General features: G+C 31.6%; 1 protein-coding gene across 7 annotated transcripts in view; it reads left to right on the forward strand.

The window, feature by feature from the left end:
- LOC126743407 (uncharacterized) overlaps positions 1 to 18,281 on the forward strand; it is a 527,051-nt gene that overhangs the window by 485,853 nt on the left and 22,917 nt on the right. For 5 of the 7 annotated variants that reach the window (XR_007662858.1, XM_050450485.1, XM_050450487.1 and 2 more), the window contains 2 exons: positions 169 to 341; positions 13,286 to 13,500. Coding sequence is in view for 6 of the 7 variants with exons in the window: in XM_050450485.1 (XP_050306442.1) it covers positions 169 to 341; positions 13,286 to 13,500 (388 nt within the window). In the remaining variant the exon portion in view is untranslated. The remainder of the gene's footprint in view (positions 1 to 168; positions 342 to 13,285; positions 13,501 to 18,281) is intronic. The other 2 variants (XM_050450488.1, XM_050450489.1) reach the window with 2 other exon arrangements.

An 18,281-nucleotide genomic window follows, 5' to 3' on the forward strand; every position in this document is an offset into this window, starting at 1 on the left:
TGAGGATCGAATTTGAAACACCCTAAATGTCTTTCATATTACCCAACAACTATTTTAAACATTAAATTTTAATCTTAAGAATAACCAAGATCTGTAAACACAGCTTTTTGCTTACTAAAAAACCAAACTCTATAGTCTCGACGTTTAATAGCCAAATGACTCAAGTAGCATTTTATATTTCAGACCTCGGCACACCGTTCTTTCCCGGTGGCCCGGAACTTTGGCATCATCCACTCGCATATTCCGCAGCAGCCGCGGCTGCCGCAGCAGCAGAACTGCCAGGAGCAGCCGCCCTTCAACACGCAACACTCGTGCACCCGGCGTTGCATCCCCAGGTGCCAGTACGTTCCTATCTTTGACTATCTTCTGACAAAAGTCCCCTGGACGCAGGCGCCCCAGTCCACCACCACGTTAGTTAATGACTGGTTTTTATATCGCCTTTATAGTTTTATCTTTTGTTTCTTTTCACATGCATCTTTAAAAGCACCGCGATACGGCTGTTCTATTTATATTTAAAGTTTGCGTATGAATGTACAAGATAAGGATACTTGTCGTTAATTTAGGCGAAAGTTGCGTACAAACTTTAAAAAATGTTTATGGCCTGCTAAGATATTTGAAAAAAATAAACATTATATTGTAATAACAAGTTTTAGTTGGCACTCTTAAGATAATATACAGCACGAAAAAATGGGGAACTTCATTGATAGATTATAAAAATACTATAAACAAAAAAATATTGAAAATTTGGCAACATAGCAAGGTTATTATAGGACACAATTAAAATTGGCACTTCTAGTTTTCTCGGAAATACATGTCAGCTTCGTTCATTTAAATTAAACATCGATGCAAATATAACCCGATATACTGGGTAACAGTTTAAAAACTTGAAATGACCATACATTAGTAATCAAAAAACGTTGAAAACAGTTTCTATAAAACGAGGGGATAACAAAATTAAGCATATTATCTTACCCTTATCTGCAACCCCTTGAACAGTATAAGACACAAAATCTTAAATAGAAAAGGGAGTCGAGTGATACACCTTCTTGAAACTCTTGAAAAATTATTTCCAATAATACCACATTTGAGAAAATACTTCTTTGTTTATGAGGGAAAACAATAAATATGAATACTATTTTTAAATTTTTATTATTATTTAATTAACCGCTTTCTTGGCTTACCTAATTTTTTACGTACATTTACAAATGTTTCTCTGGATATAGCACAACTATTTTATGCTGAAGGTGCTCTCGGGACTCGGATTGCATTTGAAAAACCACAGATTTTAGGTAAATTTACAAAAAGAAGTCAAGAGGTGTTAGCTCAGGGATTTAAGTGCCCAACCATTGCCTAACGGGAACTATATAATGAGGAGGTGCTCCATCCTGTTGGAATTGTACTAAGCTTTCTTCTAAACATTAATTTCCGTGTATGTCTATCTGATTTTCTAATGCCCGCACTATTAGAGCTCTGTACATTTCAGCATACATATCGCCATTAAAAATTACCTGATATAAATATTGGGTCGATAATACCATCGACCAATATACCAGACCAAACCATCGACCAATATACCAGGCTAAACATTAATTTTCTAGGGAAACTAAGTATACTTTTCTCTAAATACGTGTAGGGTCTCGTCATTCCAGATTAACTACAGATAACGACAGTTTTGCTTGCAACTATTTTTGCAAATATTTGAAGCAAATATTTTTAGCTAGTCGAGGATCTGCCGTAATTCTATCTGTCATTATTTCACAAAACCGTATTCTCCTATCCGGGTTGTCGTCACCGAGTTCCTGCAGTATTTGCAGTTAATTGGAATAAAACTTGTGAAACCTTCCTTATTAATCCATGTGATAATCCAGTTGCTACAGCTGCTTGACGAGTTCAAGTTGAATTTGAATTTTGAATTTTGCACCCCAGAATTTGAATTTGCTCTGTTGCATCAACTAATCTCGGTTAATTTCTCTTTTTATTCGTGACAGAACCAATTTCTTCAAATTTGGCTACTAGTTGGCGAGTATATTCCGGGCTTACATTTTGACCTAACTACCTTCGGTTTAAACGAGAACGGTCCTTAAGAAATATTTCATCAAACATTCATCATGGGTACAATAAATAAAACAATGTCTACACGTTCAGCCATGCTGTACAACATTGTCAGAGATAAGAAGTGCTGCTTTTCGTTTAAACTGAACCAAAAGCCAACTGTTCTTAAAATAATAATGCGAAAATTTATAAACAACGCTTTTTTACAGCGAATAAAAACAGCAAATGGTTTATTTGCAAGATCCCTACGGGCTCGACGTGTTTATTCCTAAGAGAAATGGCAGTATATCGGAAGCGATCATTTTGAACATTTAATTAAAGTATAATAAAAAATTTTAAAATTATTAAATAAAAATAGAAATGTGTTTTTATTTATTGTTTTTCTTAATATCCATCGAAGATTTTTTCCGAAATATGGTATCATTGGAAAGCATGTTTCAAGCACTTTAAGATTTATATTACTCGACCTCCCTGTCTATTTAAGATTTTAGGAATGTGTTTCACCCTATCCAAGGTGTTGCAGAGAAGGGTTAGATAATATGCTTCTCTTTGTTCCTTTTCGTTTTATAGAAACTGTTTTCAGAGTTTTTTTATTCGGTTTTTCGTTCCTAATATATGGCTATTTCAATTTTTTTAAATTGTCACGGTACATATCTATAACTAGGTCAAATGTACTTTAATTTCATTTTCCTATATAAAGTCAAAAAATATAATAAGTTGTAGGATGTTTCATTCTAATTAAGTTACGATACTTACTGCTTATGATATAACCAAAAATCTCAAAATATTTTAGTGGTGAGTCTTTCCCTAATGACTCTTGATGTTACTTTTCCATATTTTTAATATTTTCCTATTCATAGTTCTATCAATGCAGTTCACGGTTAACCTATATAATGGTATTTTTAGAGTTTATTTCCAAAATTTTTTTTTCGAAACCATCATCAATTAATTTTTTCATATGGCTCGAAAAAGATATACACACTGCATCTGATTCCATTTTTATTACGAATTCAACGATGTATCTATCATATACAATATTAAGCGTTACAAGTAAATACTTTGATGTAAATGCCAGTCACCGAGTCTGCCACATATTACTTAAATGTTTATTTAGAGAGTAATGAAAGTGGATAATTCATCAATAAATTTTGAATAAACCGATGTTGGGATAGACTTTAGTCCCTTTTTGAATTGTCCTTATAGCGTAATTTGACTTAAAACGTGGTCCATCAAGAGGTGCTTTGCAACTAAAGAAAAGTTACAGGAATCCATGTCTGGTAAATAAATTCCTCGTTCGACCAAATTAGTTGAGTTTCTGTTCAAAAACTCGCTTGAAATGATAGCTGTGTGAGATGCTCTTTTACTCATCTGATGAGCTTTATCTAAAGAATCTTAAGCCGCAAGTAATGAATAAATTTTACTAATAACAAAAACAACAAACTCGCTAATTTATTTATTTTATTTAAAACAGGTGTTCAAGCAGGTTTTCGGTATAGTCGGTTTTTAACAAAACTCCAAATGGAGAAGTTCGGAGGGGTTAAGCCGAGTGTTCTGGCAAGCGCAACACTAGAGGCTTTAATTAACATTAGACGGATTAATTAATTTTAATATTAGCACAGATACTGTCGAACTTGCTTAGAATTATGTGCGAGAGCACTGCCTTTAAGAAACAAATAGCTATTAAACTGTGTCCGAAGAGAATCATCCATAGCCTTCTAAATCATTTTTCAATAAATAAAGGTATCGTTCTGCGTTTGGTGATGTATGGTAAATAAATATATTTTAAAGTTTGATTTTTATTAAAAAAAATTCCCACTAATTCGTATTAGAGCAGTTACTATTAGCGACTACTAGTGTTGAAGATACTATTAGTCAAAGCATTTGCTTGCATGCCCATTTAATTATAATTAAAACAATTATTGGAAGATCGACTTTTTGTCTTTAAAAGTAATCGTTGAACTCGTAATAAAAAAAATCTAACACAGGATGTACTTTTGTTAAGGGCTACATAAAAAAATAATTTTAATGACACTTTCACGAAAACCAAATCTTGGATATGAAATCTAAAAAAGTCATCCTGTAATATGAAAAAAAAATTCCATTGAAAAAGTGTTTTGGCTTCTCGTAAATAGTAAAAAATAAATAAAATCCCTATTAATTTTATTATCTTAAGTGACGTATTTTTTCCTGAATTAACTTTAGTTGTACTATTACTCCAATACGTACTGAAATTGACATGCTTATAATCCTTATTTTGTAGATTCTAAATTTGCAATTATATCATATAACCTTATTCCTGAAATGAAATGTCAAACCTGAACATGTTAACTGTTCGTATAATACAAAATTTATAAATAGAACGGCTCAAATAAACACTTTCGCACAAATAAATACCTAAATACCTAAAGCTTCACCTGCAATATAGTATGCACTTTGCAATTTATAGAAAAACACAATAATGCTTTTAACTTGCAAATGAAAGTTTTAATTATTTTAGCTAAAAAAAGAGAGATTCAAAGCTAAAATGCAGGTAGCACTAATTTATTATGTCAATTTCATTTAATATAAAGCAACGTGCTTTTAAATCTGAGTTGGAAATGTATGCAAGTTTTAAAACTGTATTTTAAATTAACTTCGCAATGTTTGGTTTTTTAAAAAATGTATAATAATAGATTAGACAGTAACTGGTTATTTTTGCGGAAAATTAAATATAAAACTTAACAGAAAAAAATATAACGAAAATTCCACCTGTCAATCGCACTTAAATTTGTGTAATATTCTAAATATGCTGACTAACCAGTATGCCGTATATTTTTTGTTAATTACTTCAGGGCAGGGGTCTGAAAATTGCTTAACGGTTCCAATATTTGATCGTTTTTATGACAGCTGATTTTATTTGAAGCCCCATATCAAGCGGGGTTGGTAATTCATTACAAGTGGAAATAAGGTTAAATTCAATATTACGTTTTGTGGTCATTTTCTCAAAATATTTGACTGATAGCACAATTAATGTCAAAACCAGTTGTAGTTACACAAAATTAAATCCTTTTATTTATCAAAACCGTTTCAAGTCAAGCCGGAAATTCAACTTAAGCATGTTTATTATTGATGATTAAAATTGTAGGTAATTTTTCTCTACGGTTAATTTCTGTTATACTGTAGGTAGTTCAGATGGAGTAAAGTACAGAAAATCTTTTTTTATTAGTGATGGTTCTATATTAAATAGGACAATACAGAAAATGTATTTATTTTCTTATTAATTTTCATAAGAATCTTACAATATCTGCATTGAAATATATCAGTTCAAATGTTTACGACATAATGAATTAAGGAAGAATGAAAAGAAGCCACTAGCGTTATTATTATAGTTAAGAAAAAAAGACATTCTTCTTTAACATTCCCGTAAAAGTTACACTTTTTGCTACCAAAGTTCAAAGTAGGAAGAAAGGCAGAAGGAACATCTCTTAATAAAAGTATGTAGACTTGGTTTAGGTTAACGAACAAATCTTTTTTTCAATTACCTTACCTTATATTCAGCTACTTGTTTTAGCTCGTTTATGTCTCATCAGGCTGATTATGATATTTCACTTTGTGGGAATGTCTAATGGGTTCCTCTTAAGGCAATCCGAAAGAACAAGAAACGTAACCGGCATCTGCTATTAAATGTTTTTTCTCTTTTATAGGGATGTTTTTCAAAAAAAGCAACGTTTTTCTTGGCCATAGTAAATGCACCATATAGCGGATAAATTAGTAAACTTTAACTTAAGAAATATCAAAATTTTTTCTTCTTTCCAGATAATTAATTGCTGAGATAAGCCTTTTGCTACACTTAATGAAACATCCTATATATGTCAAAGGGTAACTAAAATAGTTTCGGTTATCCTCCACTAAATTTATTACAAAAACCATCTATCCTACATGTTTCGGACATATAAGATGTCCATCATCAGGGATATACAATGAGGGTTTTCATCACAACACATAAAAAGCCACAGTGCTTCTGGCAAGGTCAAAAGCACTGTAAGAATTAAGAACAGAAAACTTTTGTTCTTAATTCTTGTTGACATAATAATTATCCTAGTGTAGTAATTATGTGATTTTAATGTTTGTTAAAACCCTGTTTAGGCACTTGCTCATGCATCTTAATATGCCCTTTTTGTTTATTGTTAGTAATTTTAACCTTTGACCTTGCCAGAAGCACTGTGGCCTTTTATGTGTTGTGATGAAAACCCTCATTATATATCGCTGATGATGGACATCTTATATGCCCGAAACATGTAGGATAGATGGTTTTTCTAATAAATTTAGTGGAGGATGACCGAAACTATTTTAGTTACCCTTTGACATATTAACTCCATTGCCAGTATGGACTACTTCTTCAACTTCAATCCTATATATGGTTTGAACACATGTTATAAAGAAACTCTCTAATTTAAGTATATTAAAACATGTTTAATATTCCCTTTTATTGATGAAAAATTATTTCAAAGAAGTTTTGATTCAAAAGTCGCAATAAATTATCACTTAAGAGAAAAATGTCCTTTTGCATTTAAAAATTCAATTTTTGCTTATTCACCAATGTTCAATGCATTTATAAAGGAGTATATAACAGTAATATTTTGTCACGTTCTTTTTTCCGACTTGTTGGATTACTGCCAAACACCCTCCAGACTTACTTTGGATAAGTTTATTTATGATCCCTTGGAGAGCACATTTCCCTCATCGCGTATTTCTTGGCCAAGTTACTCCAACTTTTCTAGAAAGAATTCTCAAAGGCAACCGCATTTCTTCTACCTATAAAGATTCAATTAGGCTTCGGCGAATATAGCTTGATGATAACAAGTAGGTTTTTGTTAAAAAAATTACGTGTTTTTTTTTGATAATTTATGTGAAATATAAGGTTTTATTTAAGTTGATATTAAGATGAAGTAGTACTCTTTGTGCGAAACTGCTACATAGCTACGTCACTGGTTGCTAAAAAAAGATGTGTGTTGCTGTAATACTCGTACTCAAGTCCAAACATTAATTTATTTTCTCTTAAACTCAACGCATTTTAGGGACCACGTTAATATGAACTTTTCGGTATAAAATCTAGACTATTAGGTAAATTATTTGTCACTTAAACACACTACGTTAGAAACTAATTTATCAAGAATGTTCCGAATTGCAATTAGAGGTTTAAGTAAATATTTTAATAGCCTTGTGTAACAACATTTAATCAACATCTAATTACTCCCTTACCAAACGCAATTATAAACCGACCAGAACGGATTGATAAGATCCATCGAATCAATTACCAAGCTATTGAAATGTACAAACAGTTGTAACAAATGCAATTAAGGCCTTTGCCTAAACGGTATAAAGGAACCACACACACATACAATACTGCCCGATTAATGAAATTTCACATTTCCATCATATGTTTCCTTTCGTAAAGGGTTAAAGACCAAAAGGATTAATCCATTTGGTTAGCTTGGTTTGCAAATTGGGGTTTAGTATACATTTCAAGATGTGAAAGCAAAATATATTTTTAACTTATTTATTTACTTACTTTACTTACGGCAGGATTGATTATGGTTAAAAATAATATTTTATTTTTATACTTATTTATAATTATACTATTCACAGGACGCTATATTGAGAGGTAGATCATAACATAAGAGTTATGTAATATCCAATATTTTTAAATGAAAAAAAATAAGTTACAGAGATTAGAAAGTTAGATTCAGATAAATATATATGACTTATGAAAATATCAGATTTCTCCATTAAATTTCTAAATTTCCGTATATTTTTAAATTATACCTAATAAAAAATTCTTCCAAAAGTGTTTTTCTTTTTTTTTTCATTTCATAAAGGATATCGATTTTTTCTAAAGGGATTTTCATCTTTTTTAGATTAAGCTAATAGCGGATTAATGTAAAGCACCGGAATTTGCCGTTTTAATTAAAGTTTTTAATTAATATTTACATAATATTTAAAAGTAGAGAGAGGATCGGCACATAAGTCCAGTTTTTTCTTTTAATATAAACAAAATTTTAGTTTTAAATACACGTCAAACTTATTTACGGCTGTATAAAGTAATTCAAATTTCACTCGTTTATCCGGATTTAAAAAAACTTAAGTCTATGGGAAAATCTATAAAGTATAATAATAGGCATATGATATAATATTACATAAAGACACCTGCCTAACTACAATTTATTTTTTTTAAACATTATTGCAAGCTTATTATTTGCATTATCATTAACTTTTTAAATCACTTCTCTTAAACCTCAAAATTTTTGTTTTTAAAGTTTAAAAAACAAATCTCAAAAAGTCATGAAAACTATCTTTAAAATATATTTTAAACATGCTAATCAATCTCGACAATAATAAGCTATAAGAACAAAGGCGTTTTCTTATTAGTTGTCTTTAATTGTAATCCATAACATGTATAAGGAATAATAATATTAGTCCATGCTTTGCTGAGTAGCAATAATTTTTTATCGTTGTCAAAAGATTTTGCTTCACTTTATAAGTTTATAAAATTGTTAGAAGGTGGAGGAAAAGTGAACAAAAGAAGCGGTGAACTAAATTTATTATTAATTTATTTAAGTTTTTTTTATCAAAGGTTTATAACCTTTGATACAAAACAACTCAGCATAGAGGATTTTCGTGAACAAGATGGACAGGTTGATTAAGATCTCCAATTTTAATGACGTTTAATGACGTAGCATCAGTTCCACGAAGCATATTTTAATTAGCTTCTCCAATCCTAAAAGACTCTCATGTGATTTAGTTTGTGTCTTCCTATTGGCTTATTTATCAGCTGATTTAAAACTAATCACATCAAATTATACGGAAAAAATCTTCCTTTCAAAAATGGTTGTTCCCAATAACGTAGTATTAAAAAAAATAAAGTAAATGCGAAAATTGCTGGCTTTGACATTTTAAAAAGAAGATTTAAGTCGTAAAATGCAATGAAATCTATTTTTCCGTGATTACTTTATTAAAAATTCAAACATTTAACGCATTCATGGAACCCTATTTTAAAATTTAAAAAATTGATTTTTTTCTATGAGTAATAAACAAAAAGTAGCATCATTACTCTCAAAATATTATTTTCTGTCGAAATACGTAATAATATACCAAGAGCCTTATTTAAAATAAGAGAGTTAATGTCACGTAATGTCACCGGTTAAACAGGAAGTGACGGAAAACAATTGAATGTGTCAAAAGATGCGCTTGTAACAATTCCATCAATCTACTAAATCTTGAAGAGTAAAATAGTTATTAAGTGTTCCCTTTTTCCTGTGTCACTTAGTATATATTAATTATGTACTTCTTTTATTAGCACAATTCTTTTCTCTAGTGTATATAAAATTGTTATAATTACCATTTTGTAATAACTGTTACCTTTCTTTGAAAATTTAATATATTATTTTAGTCTATTTGTCTATTTTATCGTCTGCGATCTTGGTTATTGCTCAGTGATATAGTTAAGTAACATAAGTTAAGGAGTTTAGTAAGGAGTTTACTAATTTATTTAAGGAGCATTATAACTTTAATGGTTTCAATTTAGAGTGAATGTAAAATGTCAAACTAGTGTTTACTGCCCTGCAGTTTTACTAAATTTTTTTCATATATGATTGCTTTAAAAAAACCAAACTATTCTCATGATTTTGTTTTTTAAAGCAAATATAGTATACTAGGAACGCAAATACAAAAACTAGGAACGAAATTTAGCACTTTGGTTTCAAGAAAACACTTGATCCATCCCCTAAAGACTATACGTAGGAATCACTTTTACAACATCTAAGAAAAAAATATATACATTTATATAATAAAGGGTGTCCCAATAGGAACGCACGTTTTGAATTGCGCAGCATTCTTTTTTTATCGCAGTATGTAAAAAAAAACTGAAAAGAATAATGTAAACAGTTTTGCGATTAGTAGCCATGGAACGATATACGGTCGAACAACGAATTATTATTGTTAAAACACACTACAAATATGGAGAAAGTTTTGCGGAAACAGTTCTTAAATTGCGGGGCATTTTTGGTCGACACGATGCACCAAATCACACGACCGTCCAAAGACTAATTGATAAATTTGAACAAAATGGTTCTGTCGTGCATGTAAAAACACCAGTGCGTCACCGTACTAGCCGTTCTGTTGAAAATATTGCCGCAGTGCGTGAAAGTGTTGGCGAGAATCCGGGAACATCTATCCGTCATCGGACACAGCAGTTGCACATTTCGAAGAGCACTACCCACCGAATTCTAACAAAAGATCTTCATTTACATGCCTATAAGATTCAATTGACCCAAGAGTTAAAGCCAGTGGACCATGCGACGCGCCGTACATGTTCTTCTTGGGTATTGCAAAAACAACAAACGGATGTCGATTTTTCGAAAAAAATTTTGTTTACCACTTTCACCTTAATGGCTTTGTTAATAAAAAAAATTGCCGATTTTGGGGCGAAGAAAATCCTAGAGTCATTCATGAGAAGAAAATGCATCCATTAAGAGTCACTGTTTGGTGCGGACTTTGGACAGGTGGAGTAATTGGACCGTACTTCTTAGAGGACGAGGCTGAAAATGCAGTTACCGTGAACAGCGAACGCTATCGTAATATGCTCACTGAGTCTTATGGCCTCCAAATGTACATGGTACCAACAGGATGGTGCGACATGTCACACTACACGTGAACCAATTCAATTGTAAAAGAAAGTTTCCCGGTCGTGTCATTTCACGGAATGGAGACCAGAACTGGCCCGCAAGATTATGCGATTTAACGCCTTGTGACTTTTTTCTTTGGGGTTTTTTAAAATCCCTCGTATACGCTAATAACCCAACAACAATTCCACAGTTGAAAAACGAAATTAGACGTATTATTAGCGAAATTGGGCCGCAATTATGTAAAAATGTAATTGAAAATTTCTCAAAACGAATAAGAGTCTGTCACGAAAGTCGAGGCGGCCATTTGCCAGATATTATTTTTCACGTTTAATTGCAGTGTATTAGCTTTACATTAAAATATAGATGACACTCAGTTTAAAATAAATTATGACTTTTATTTACCAATTAAAACGCGCTCTTATTGGGACACCCTTTATATTATATTGCAATATAATATATTATTAATATCGTAGCTGCTAGACGATTCAATTTCTTATTAGCACAAATAAGCTAAACGCAAATAATTTTCCGAGCCGATATGTATCTCGATTCTCTGTCGCTACTATTACGTACTTTAGCATCCTATATTTTAGCATGCGATCTCATAAATACAATAATTCTCATTATTCCCTGTATCTTCTTATAAACAGCTCCTTTATATTTATTTGTATGCTATTTGCTCTTATGTTTTATTCGTTACTTTTTTAAAATTGATTGCACTTAAGTGTAATATTAATTATATAGTTTTATATCATCACACGAATTTCAATAATGTCAGTTATGTTTATTAAACTCATCTACATCATAAAGATATACCCGATATTCAGCATATTTAGCATTTCACGATATTAACCATTATAAGGCCCATATACAGTGTGGCCCAAATTGGGTGTACATGTATGGGTATCTTGGAAACTATAAGAGATAGAAAATTGGTTAAATGGGGAAAGTTGTAGAGCATTTAGTTATCAATTTAGTACCGCTTTTAGAACTATTTTATCTTTTTCCGATTTTGAAATATTTGAAAAAAATCAAAAAGTTGTATTTTTGAAAAAGGCCTGTATTTTTTTTACTTCAACGTATTTTTAAAATCTGTAAAAACATTATTATTACAACCTTTTAAGGACAACGCATACATGAATTCAGTTTTTATTTTCGACGTTTCGGTTCTGAGATTTCATCCTTAACTTCTTTTTTTCTTATGGCAGCCATTTTGTTTTTTTGCTAAATTAAAAAGATCATTTTTTCCCCTTTAAAATGGTGTATAACACTTTATGAAAATGTTTTATTCTTATGTCAAAAAGTTCATTTTTTGCAGAGTTGGCCATGACTACGGGGGCCATTTGTCGTATAAACAGTTATTATTGTTTAATGATTTAGCGTCATTTACTGACAATTCTGCAAAATATTATTTATTTGATTTCACTTTTTATCTTGTTTAGTAGTTCTTATCTTGTTAATTTTTTGTTCTTGTTCTTGTTAGTGTTAAATAGTTTTTTCCTAGCTAGCTGTTTTCGTTTGTATTTAGTGAGTTTTGTTTAAATTTTTAAATTCCGTATTTGAGGATATGCTAAAAATGAAGTTTACGAGTTAAAACCTCCTACATCTCTTGAACAACTAGAGGACCGGGTTCGGAATTTCTTATAATATAATATAAATTGAAACACCGCCAAGGTAACTAGAAGTGTCTTAAAGAAATATGAAAAATGTTTTAACAAAAATGGCCGTCATTTTGAATAGTTTAATTTAATATTATTGTTACAAGTAATTGTTTTATTTAAAAATAACGTAAAAGTATAAGCTAGCAAGTTAGTAAGTTAATAACAATTTTGTGTACGACAAAATGCCAATAAAAGTCGTGACCAACTCAGCGAAAAATTAACCATTTAATTTTTTAACGTATACATAAAATATTTTCATAAAGTGTTATACATCATTTTAAAGGGAAAAAAAAGATCTTTTTAATTTAGCAAAAATACAAAATAGCCGCCATCAGAAAAAAAAAGTTGAGGATGGAATCTCAGAACCGACACGTCGAAAACAAAAACTGAATTCAGGTATGCGTTGTCCTTAAAAAGTCGTCCTAATATTGTTCTTAAAAATACACTGAAATAAAAAAATACAGTCCTTTTTTAAAAATGCAACTTTTTGATTTTTTCCAAATATTTCAAAATCGGAAAAAAATAAAATCGTTCTAAATGCGGCACTAAACTAGTAACTAAATGCCCTACAACTTTCCCCATTTAACCAATTTTCTATCTCTTATAGTTTCCAAGATACCCATACATGTACACCCAATTTGGGCCACACTGTATACTTTGGCGAGTGGTGACCTCTTAAATAAAAACGAAGCGCTACATGCTTTAGTTTGTCTGCAGGCTTTATCTTTGACTATACTACCAATATGCATTTTATTAGGTGATTAAAAATATTATTGACAGAAAGCTTTATAAAGACTTTTTTTGCTTGCGTCCGTAGTTTGGTTTTTAGAAATAGCATTATATATTAAGAATTATTTTTATGTTAGAAGTAAATGCAACTTGATTTTTTACAAAATATTCTCTATTTAGCCATCAATATCAATGCCACATCCGACTGCTTTAACATCAGTGCATGCTGCGGCTTCATTGCCGCACTTTCTGCCTAGTCCCGCTCTGGCATCCCCAGTGGGATCCAGCTCATCACAGCCCGGAATGGGGGTGAACAATCCGCCTTGTTCTACACTTTTCGTGGCTAATTTGGGACAGTTCGTCTCGGAGCATGAATTGAAGGAGATTTTCGCAAGGTTAGTTGTTTATGATTTTTTTATTTAAAATTTTTAAGGCAAAGAAGCTATACATACGTGTTCGTTATTGTATAACAATGTTGCCTATAACGATATAAATTAATATAAACTAATATATTATATTTTTGGTGCTGCATGTTGTTACTTAATCAGTGGTATGGGTGACACTTTATTAAATTCACAAAGAGCACAATATTAATAATATTATTTGTGTATTAATTGCACATACACACAACTCGTAGAATGTTTATTTTCATTGCCCTTTAATTGCCATATTGCCAAATGGCTCTTTTTTCCTTTCTTGAATTATTTGATAATTTCTGCATTAGTATTATATTTAGGATATTCACCTATATTGAATATATACATATAGGTGTTATAAACATCGGTTATTTAAACTTTTTTTATCAATAGAAACATTCGGTTTATGCATACAAATATTCATAAAATACTAGAAAAATATACTCCCTTTCAATACTACTAGTAAAAATAAAAGAAAAATAAAATCAATATTCAAACCTATATGGTGGCATGTTTTCTATAGTATGCCATTTGTTTTTCAATAAATCTTTGAGTTACAAGTGCTAGGTATCAACAACGAACATGTTCAGATCATATATCAACTTTACGCTTTCTCTGATAATAGGTAATCGTTGAATCTACAGTAGCGACTTATTATTTCTGTTATAATATTTGGATTCTGGAGCAGGGACAGTTAGTATGTTTTGCTGATGACACTGATTGAGCACTGATTGTAATAGGCAAGACTTGCCTTGAAGTAAAAATTAAAGCTGAAACTGCATTTAAACATATAAAAGCCTGGTTTGATCAGCATTGTTTAACACTCAATGCCAGAAAGTCAGTTTTCCTAATCTTTTCAGTTGGCAAGACTAATTTATCCCAAGTCACAAGGTTAAAAGTTCATCAGTATGAATGCCAAGATATTGCTCAGTGCCAATGCCAACTTGAAATTATTTCTGTTGAGGAATACAAGTATCTTGGAGTGATACTGGACTCTAACCTAAAATGGCAGGCGCATGTTCAGTATATATCAAACAAAATCAGGAAATTAATTTACAAGTTCTGTCAGTTGCGCAAGTTTATGAAGTTAAAAACTCTAAAAATGGTGTATTCTGCTACTGTTGAGTCTATTGCATCTTGTCAATATTCGCATTCTTGTCAATATGTATTAGAACCATTGATTATTACTCAAAAATACTAAAGATCATTTATAATAAAAATAAGATGTACTCTTCAATGCAATTATTTAAAGATGCACAAGTGTTAACAGTAAACCAGATTTATATTAGGTCTATAGTTGGGGTGTCCCGTAAATAGTGGTCCAAATGAAAACTCCTAATAGATTGGACTATTTCCAATCAGAATAATCCAATATAGCTCTAACGAAAGTGTTACGGTTTTCGAGATATTTTGATTTTTGCGAAATTTTAAGAAATACCTACCTGTAATGTGTATTGCGCCATACTAACAACTAGAGGTAGTAAAAAACTTTATAGTGCCAAGTTGTCAACGGTGACAATTTTAATATCGGTGTCATAGGTCATAGATAGGAAATATAGGTAGGTTATTAGATGGGCAGCTGCCTATGTACGGGCTTGGCTGTTGTACTCGTGGCGCCCTCCAGCGTCCGGAAAATCCACATATTAATAGAGAAGATAAATCGCAATACCAATTTAAAATCGATTTGTGAACAGGGATTATTAATGGTGAAATTATAGGACCGTTTGAGTTGCCGCAAAATCTCAATGCTGAATATTATCTCCATTTTTTGCAAAATATTCTCCCCATCCTTTTGGAAAATGTTCCTTTAGACATTCGCAGAAATATGTGGCTGCAACACGATGGATGTCCTGCGCACTACGGTGTGCAAGTTAAAATTTTTTTAAATGAATCCTACCCTAACCGATGGATCGGACGTCTAGGACCTATACTGTGGCCCCCACGGTCACCTGACCTAAATTCCTAATCCTCTTGATTTTTTTTACTGGGGATGCCTCAAAGAAATTGTATACAGGAGACCCATACAAAACATTGAAAATCTGCGCGAGCGCATCCAAACTGCTGCTCATGAGATAAATAGAGCTCAACGGATTAAGCGATCCTTTATTAGAAGGTGTAGGGCGTGTATAGCAGCAGGTGGTGTCCATTTTGAACACCTTTTGTAAAATTGCAAAACACAAATAAACCGAATTAATCTACATCGAAAAAAAAAACATTTTTTTTTCACAAAATAGTTCTTTCGGCATTAAAACAACCATTTTTTTTTGAGGTTAACAAAAAATTCAAAAAGTTTTTGTCTTTAATATGGCATGGGATAAATAAGTTTTTACGCTAATGGGCACCAAGATTCTATTATTATTTTATTGCGTCATAGGACTTCAAACTTTTTGAAAAGAAAAAAAAAATCCGATATTGCAATTTCAAAAATTTTTCCTGTGAAAAATATTTGCATAACTGAAAATTTTTTAATACGCATCATAAAGCGCATCTATCGGCAAATAATATCCAACCGAAAAAATTGTGATTTTTTTTTCATTTAGTGACACACTATAAAAAAACTGATTACAGGTAGGTATTTCTTAAAATGTCGCAAAAATCAAAATATCTCGAAAACCGTAACATTTTCGTTGGAGCTATGTTGGATTATTCTGATTAAAAATAGTCCAATCTATTAGGAGTTTTCATTTGGACCACTATTTACGGGACACCCTGTATATTTGGTTTGAGATGTATTATTTTTATGAAAGAATAAGTTTTATTATTATTATTAATGGGTGTGCTACTGGACGGCCTCTTAGCCAATGTATCCGCTATTTCAATTTTTGGATTTCCACTGTACTGTCTGTGCTATCTTATCTTTGTCACTTTGATGATTATTTTCTTCTCCGAGAAGAACAAGTTTAGCATATTTTGTCTGCGCTTTTTTAGTTATGCACCTCACTTATAAATAAAGGGTGTTTTAATAAGAGCGCAAGATCTCAGTGTTCATTAAAACATGGTTTTCTGTATCAAAGTATTGAAATATTTAATGACTTAAAAAATATACATTTGGGAATTATGTATGTAACAAAATATCTTAGTTACTTATTTTATTAAGTATTACGTCACTATTTCAATAAATGTCAATTTAGACAATACTTTCTCATACGCCCAATTAATGAGTATAAGATAGTAATAAATATGAATTCGTCACAACAACGCAAAGTTTACAAAATATCTTGTAACTAGCCGCCAGGGCTTTGCTGGCATATGTGTATCCTTTTGACGAAATTTTCAATTGTATAAATGTGGTGGTATTTCTTTGATATAGCATCTAATTTTGGCTTTCAATGATTCGATGGTTGCAGGCTTATTGGCAAAAATCTATGATTTCAGGTAACCTCACAACCAAAATTCTAAAGGCCTTAATTTGCAAGAGCTTGAAGGCTAATTCTGGTCACCCCATCGGGAATGACACGACAGGCCCAGGGAGCAAACTCGTGCAAGATAGTCAGTGTTTTACGGGTGTCATCCTGTTGAAATCAATTGTCGTCAAGAATAATAGCTTCCAAATGAGCCACAAGAAACTGTGGTATCCTAGCATTAGCGTTAGCTTCTCCGTTTTTTATTTTTTTCGGAGAAAACTGCCTAATTATCCCTCCAGACCATAATGTATACCATACCATAATGTATACCATGGTTTTTGAAAATCAGAACGTGTTCCATGTTTTTTTTTGCTATCTGCTAAAATAAAGCAGTGGGGAAAGGTTGAATCTGTTTTTATTTAAATATTATGAACCCCGGCGTGGCTAGTCGGAATCAACCGAGCTTAACAGTCTCATTTCTAAGAACTTTTTTTTTATTATATATTTTACCTTCTAAACAATAGTAATTAAATATACATATACAGTGTGTCCAAGATAAGGATGTCTATCATGGAGATCTCCCCTTTTTTACAACAATTCCCTTACCTCGGAGCGGTATCGCAACTTATTGGAACGCGGTTTGGAAGAATCCTTGGACAACTTACCGCTTGCCAAGGTTAGAAACTATTGGTTTCAGCAGGATGGTGCGCCCGCGCATAATGCCCTAATCTTAAAAAGTGGCCATGAGAAATTGTCTTTTGTTTTTCCGTATCTGTTTAAATAAGGCCAAAAAAAAAATTAAAACGAAATCGGCAAATTTCGGTTTTTCTCGAATGTCTCCGGATCTACTAATAATTTTAAAACTTTCTAAACGGCGTATTGTTAGGCTCTAAAATGCGCAACTTTTCTCTAATTTAATCAACCTCGTATCTCCTATAGCTGAGATAAGAAATGCTCCCGACCGCCGTTTTTTTTTTAATGGAAGATCGATTTGTTTTAAAAAAATCTTTTGAATGATAACTTTATAAAGCGTGTGTCTTACCGTGATAAATTGCCAGAATACACTGAATACAAATCTTAAGCAATAACGTTCCTGTCATTTCAAATATGGCCATCATTTTCGAAATATAGCATCCCTATTGGGATACCCGTGGCAATATTTGGCTAAATTACTCTATTACGATGACCTTCGGGTCAACATAAAATATATCGTAGACCTTCTTATCTGAAAACGATTACGTTTAATAAATTTGCATAAGCAAATCGTCTATACATAAAATGTTCAAAAATTTAAAGAATATACAGGACGAAAAGCGGCGCAAAAGCTTTTGAGATATAATGTTGTTTTTGGACTCGGTTTTTTTAGATAAACCTATTTTAAGATGAATTAAATGAAATCACAGAAAACATATGCCA

Source organism: Anthonomus grandis, chromosome 12 (assembly GCF_022605725.1).
Source record: "Anthonomus grandis grandis chromosome 12, icAntGran1.3, whole genome shotgun sequence".
NCBI lineage: Eukaryota > Metazoa > Arthropoda > Insecta > Coleoptera > Curculionidae > Anthonomus > Anthonomus grandis.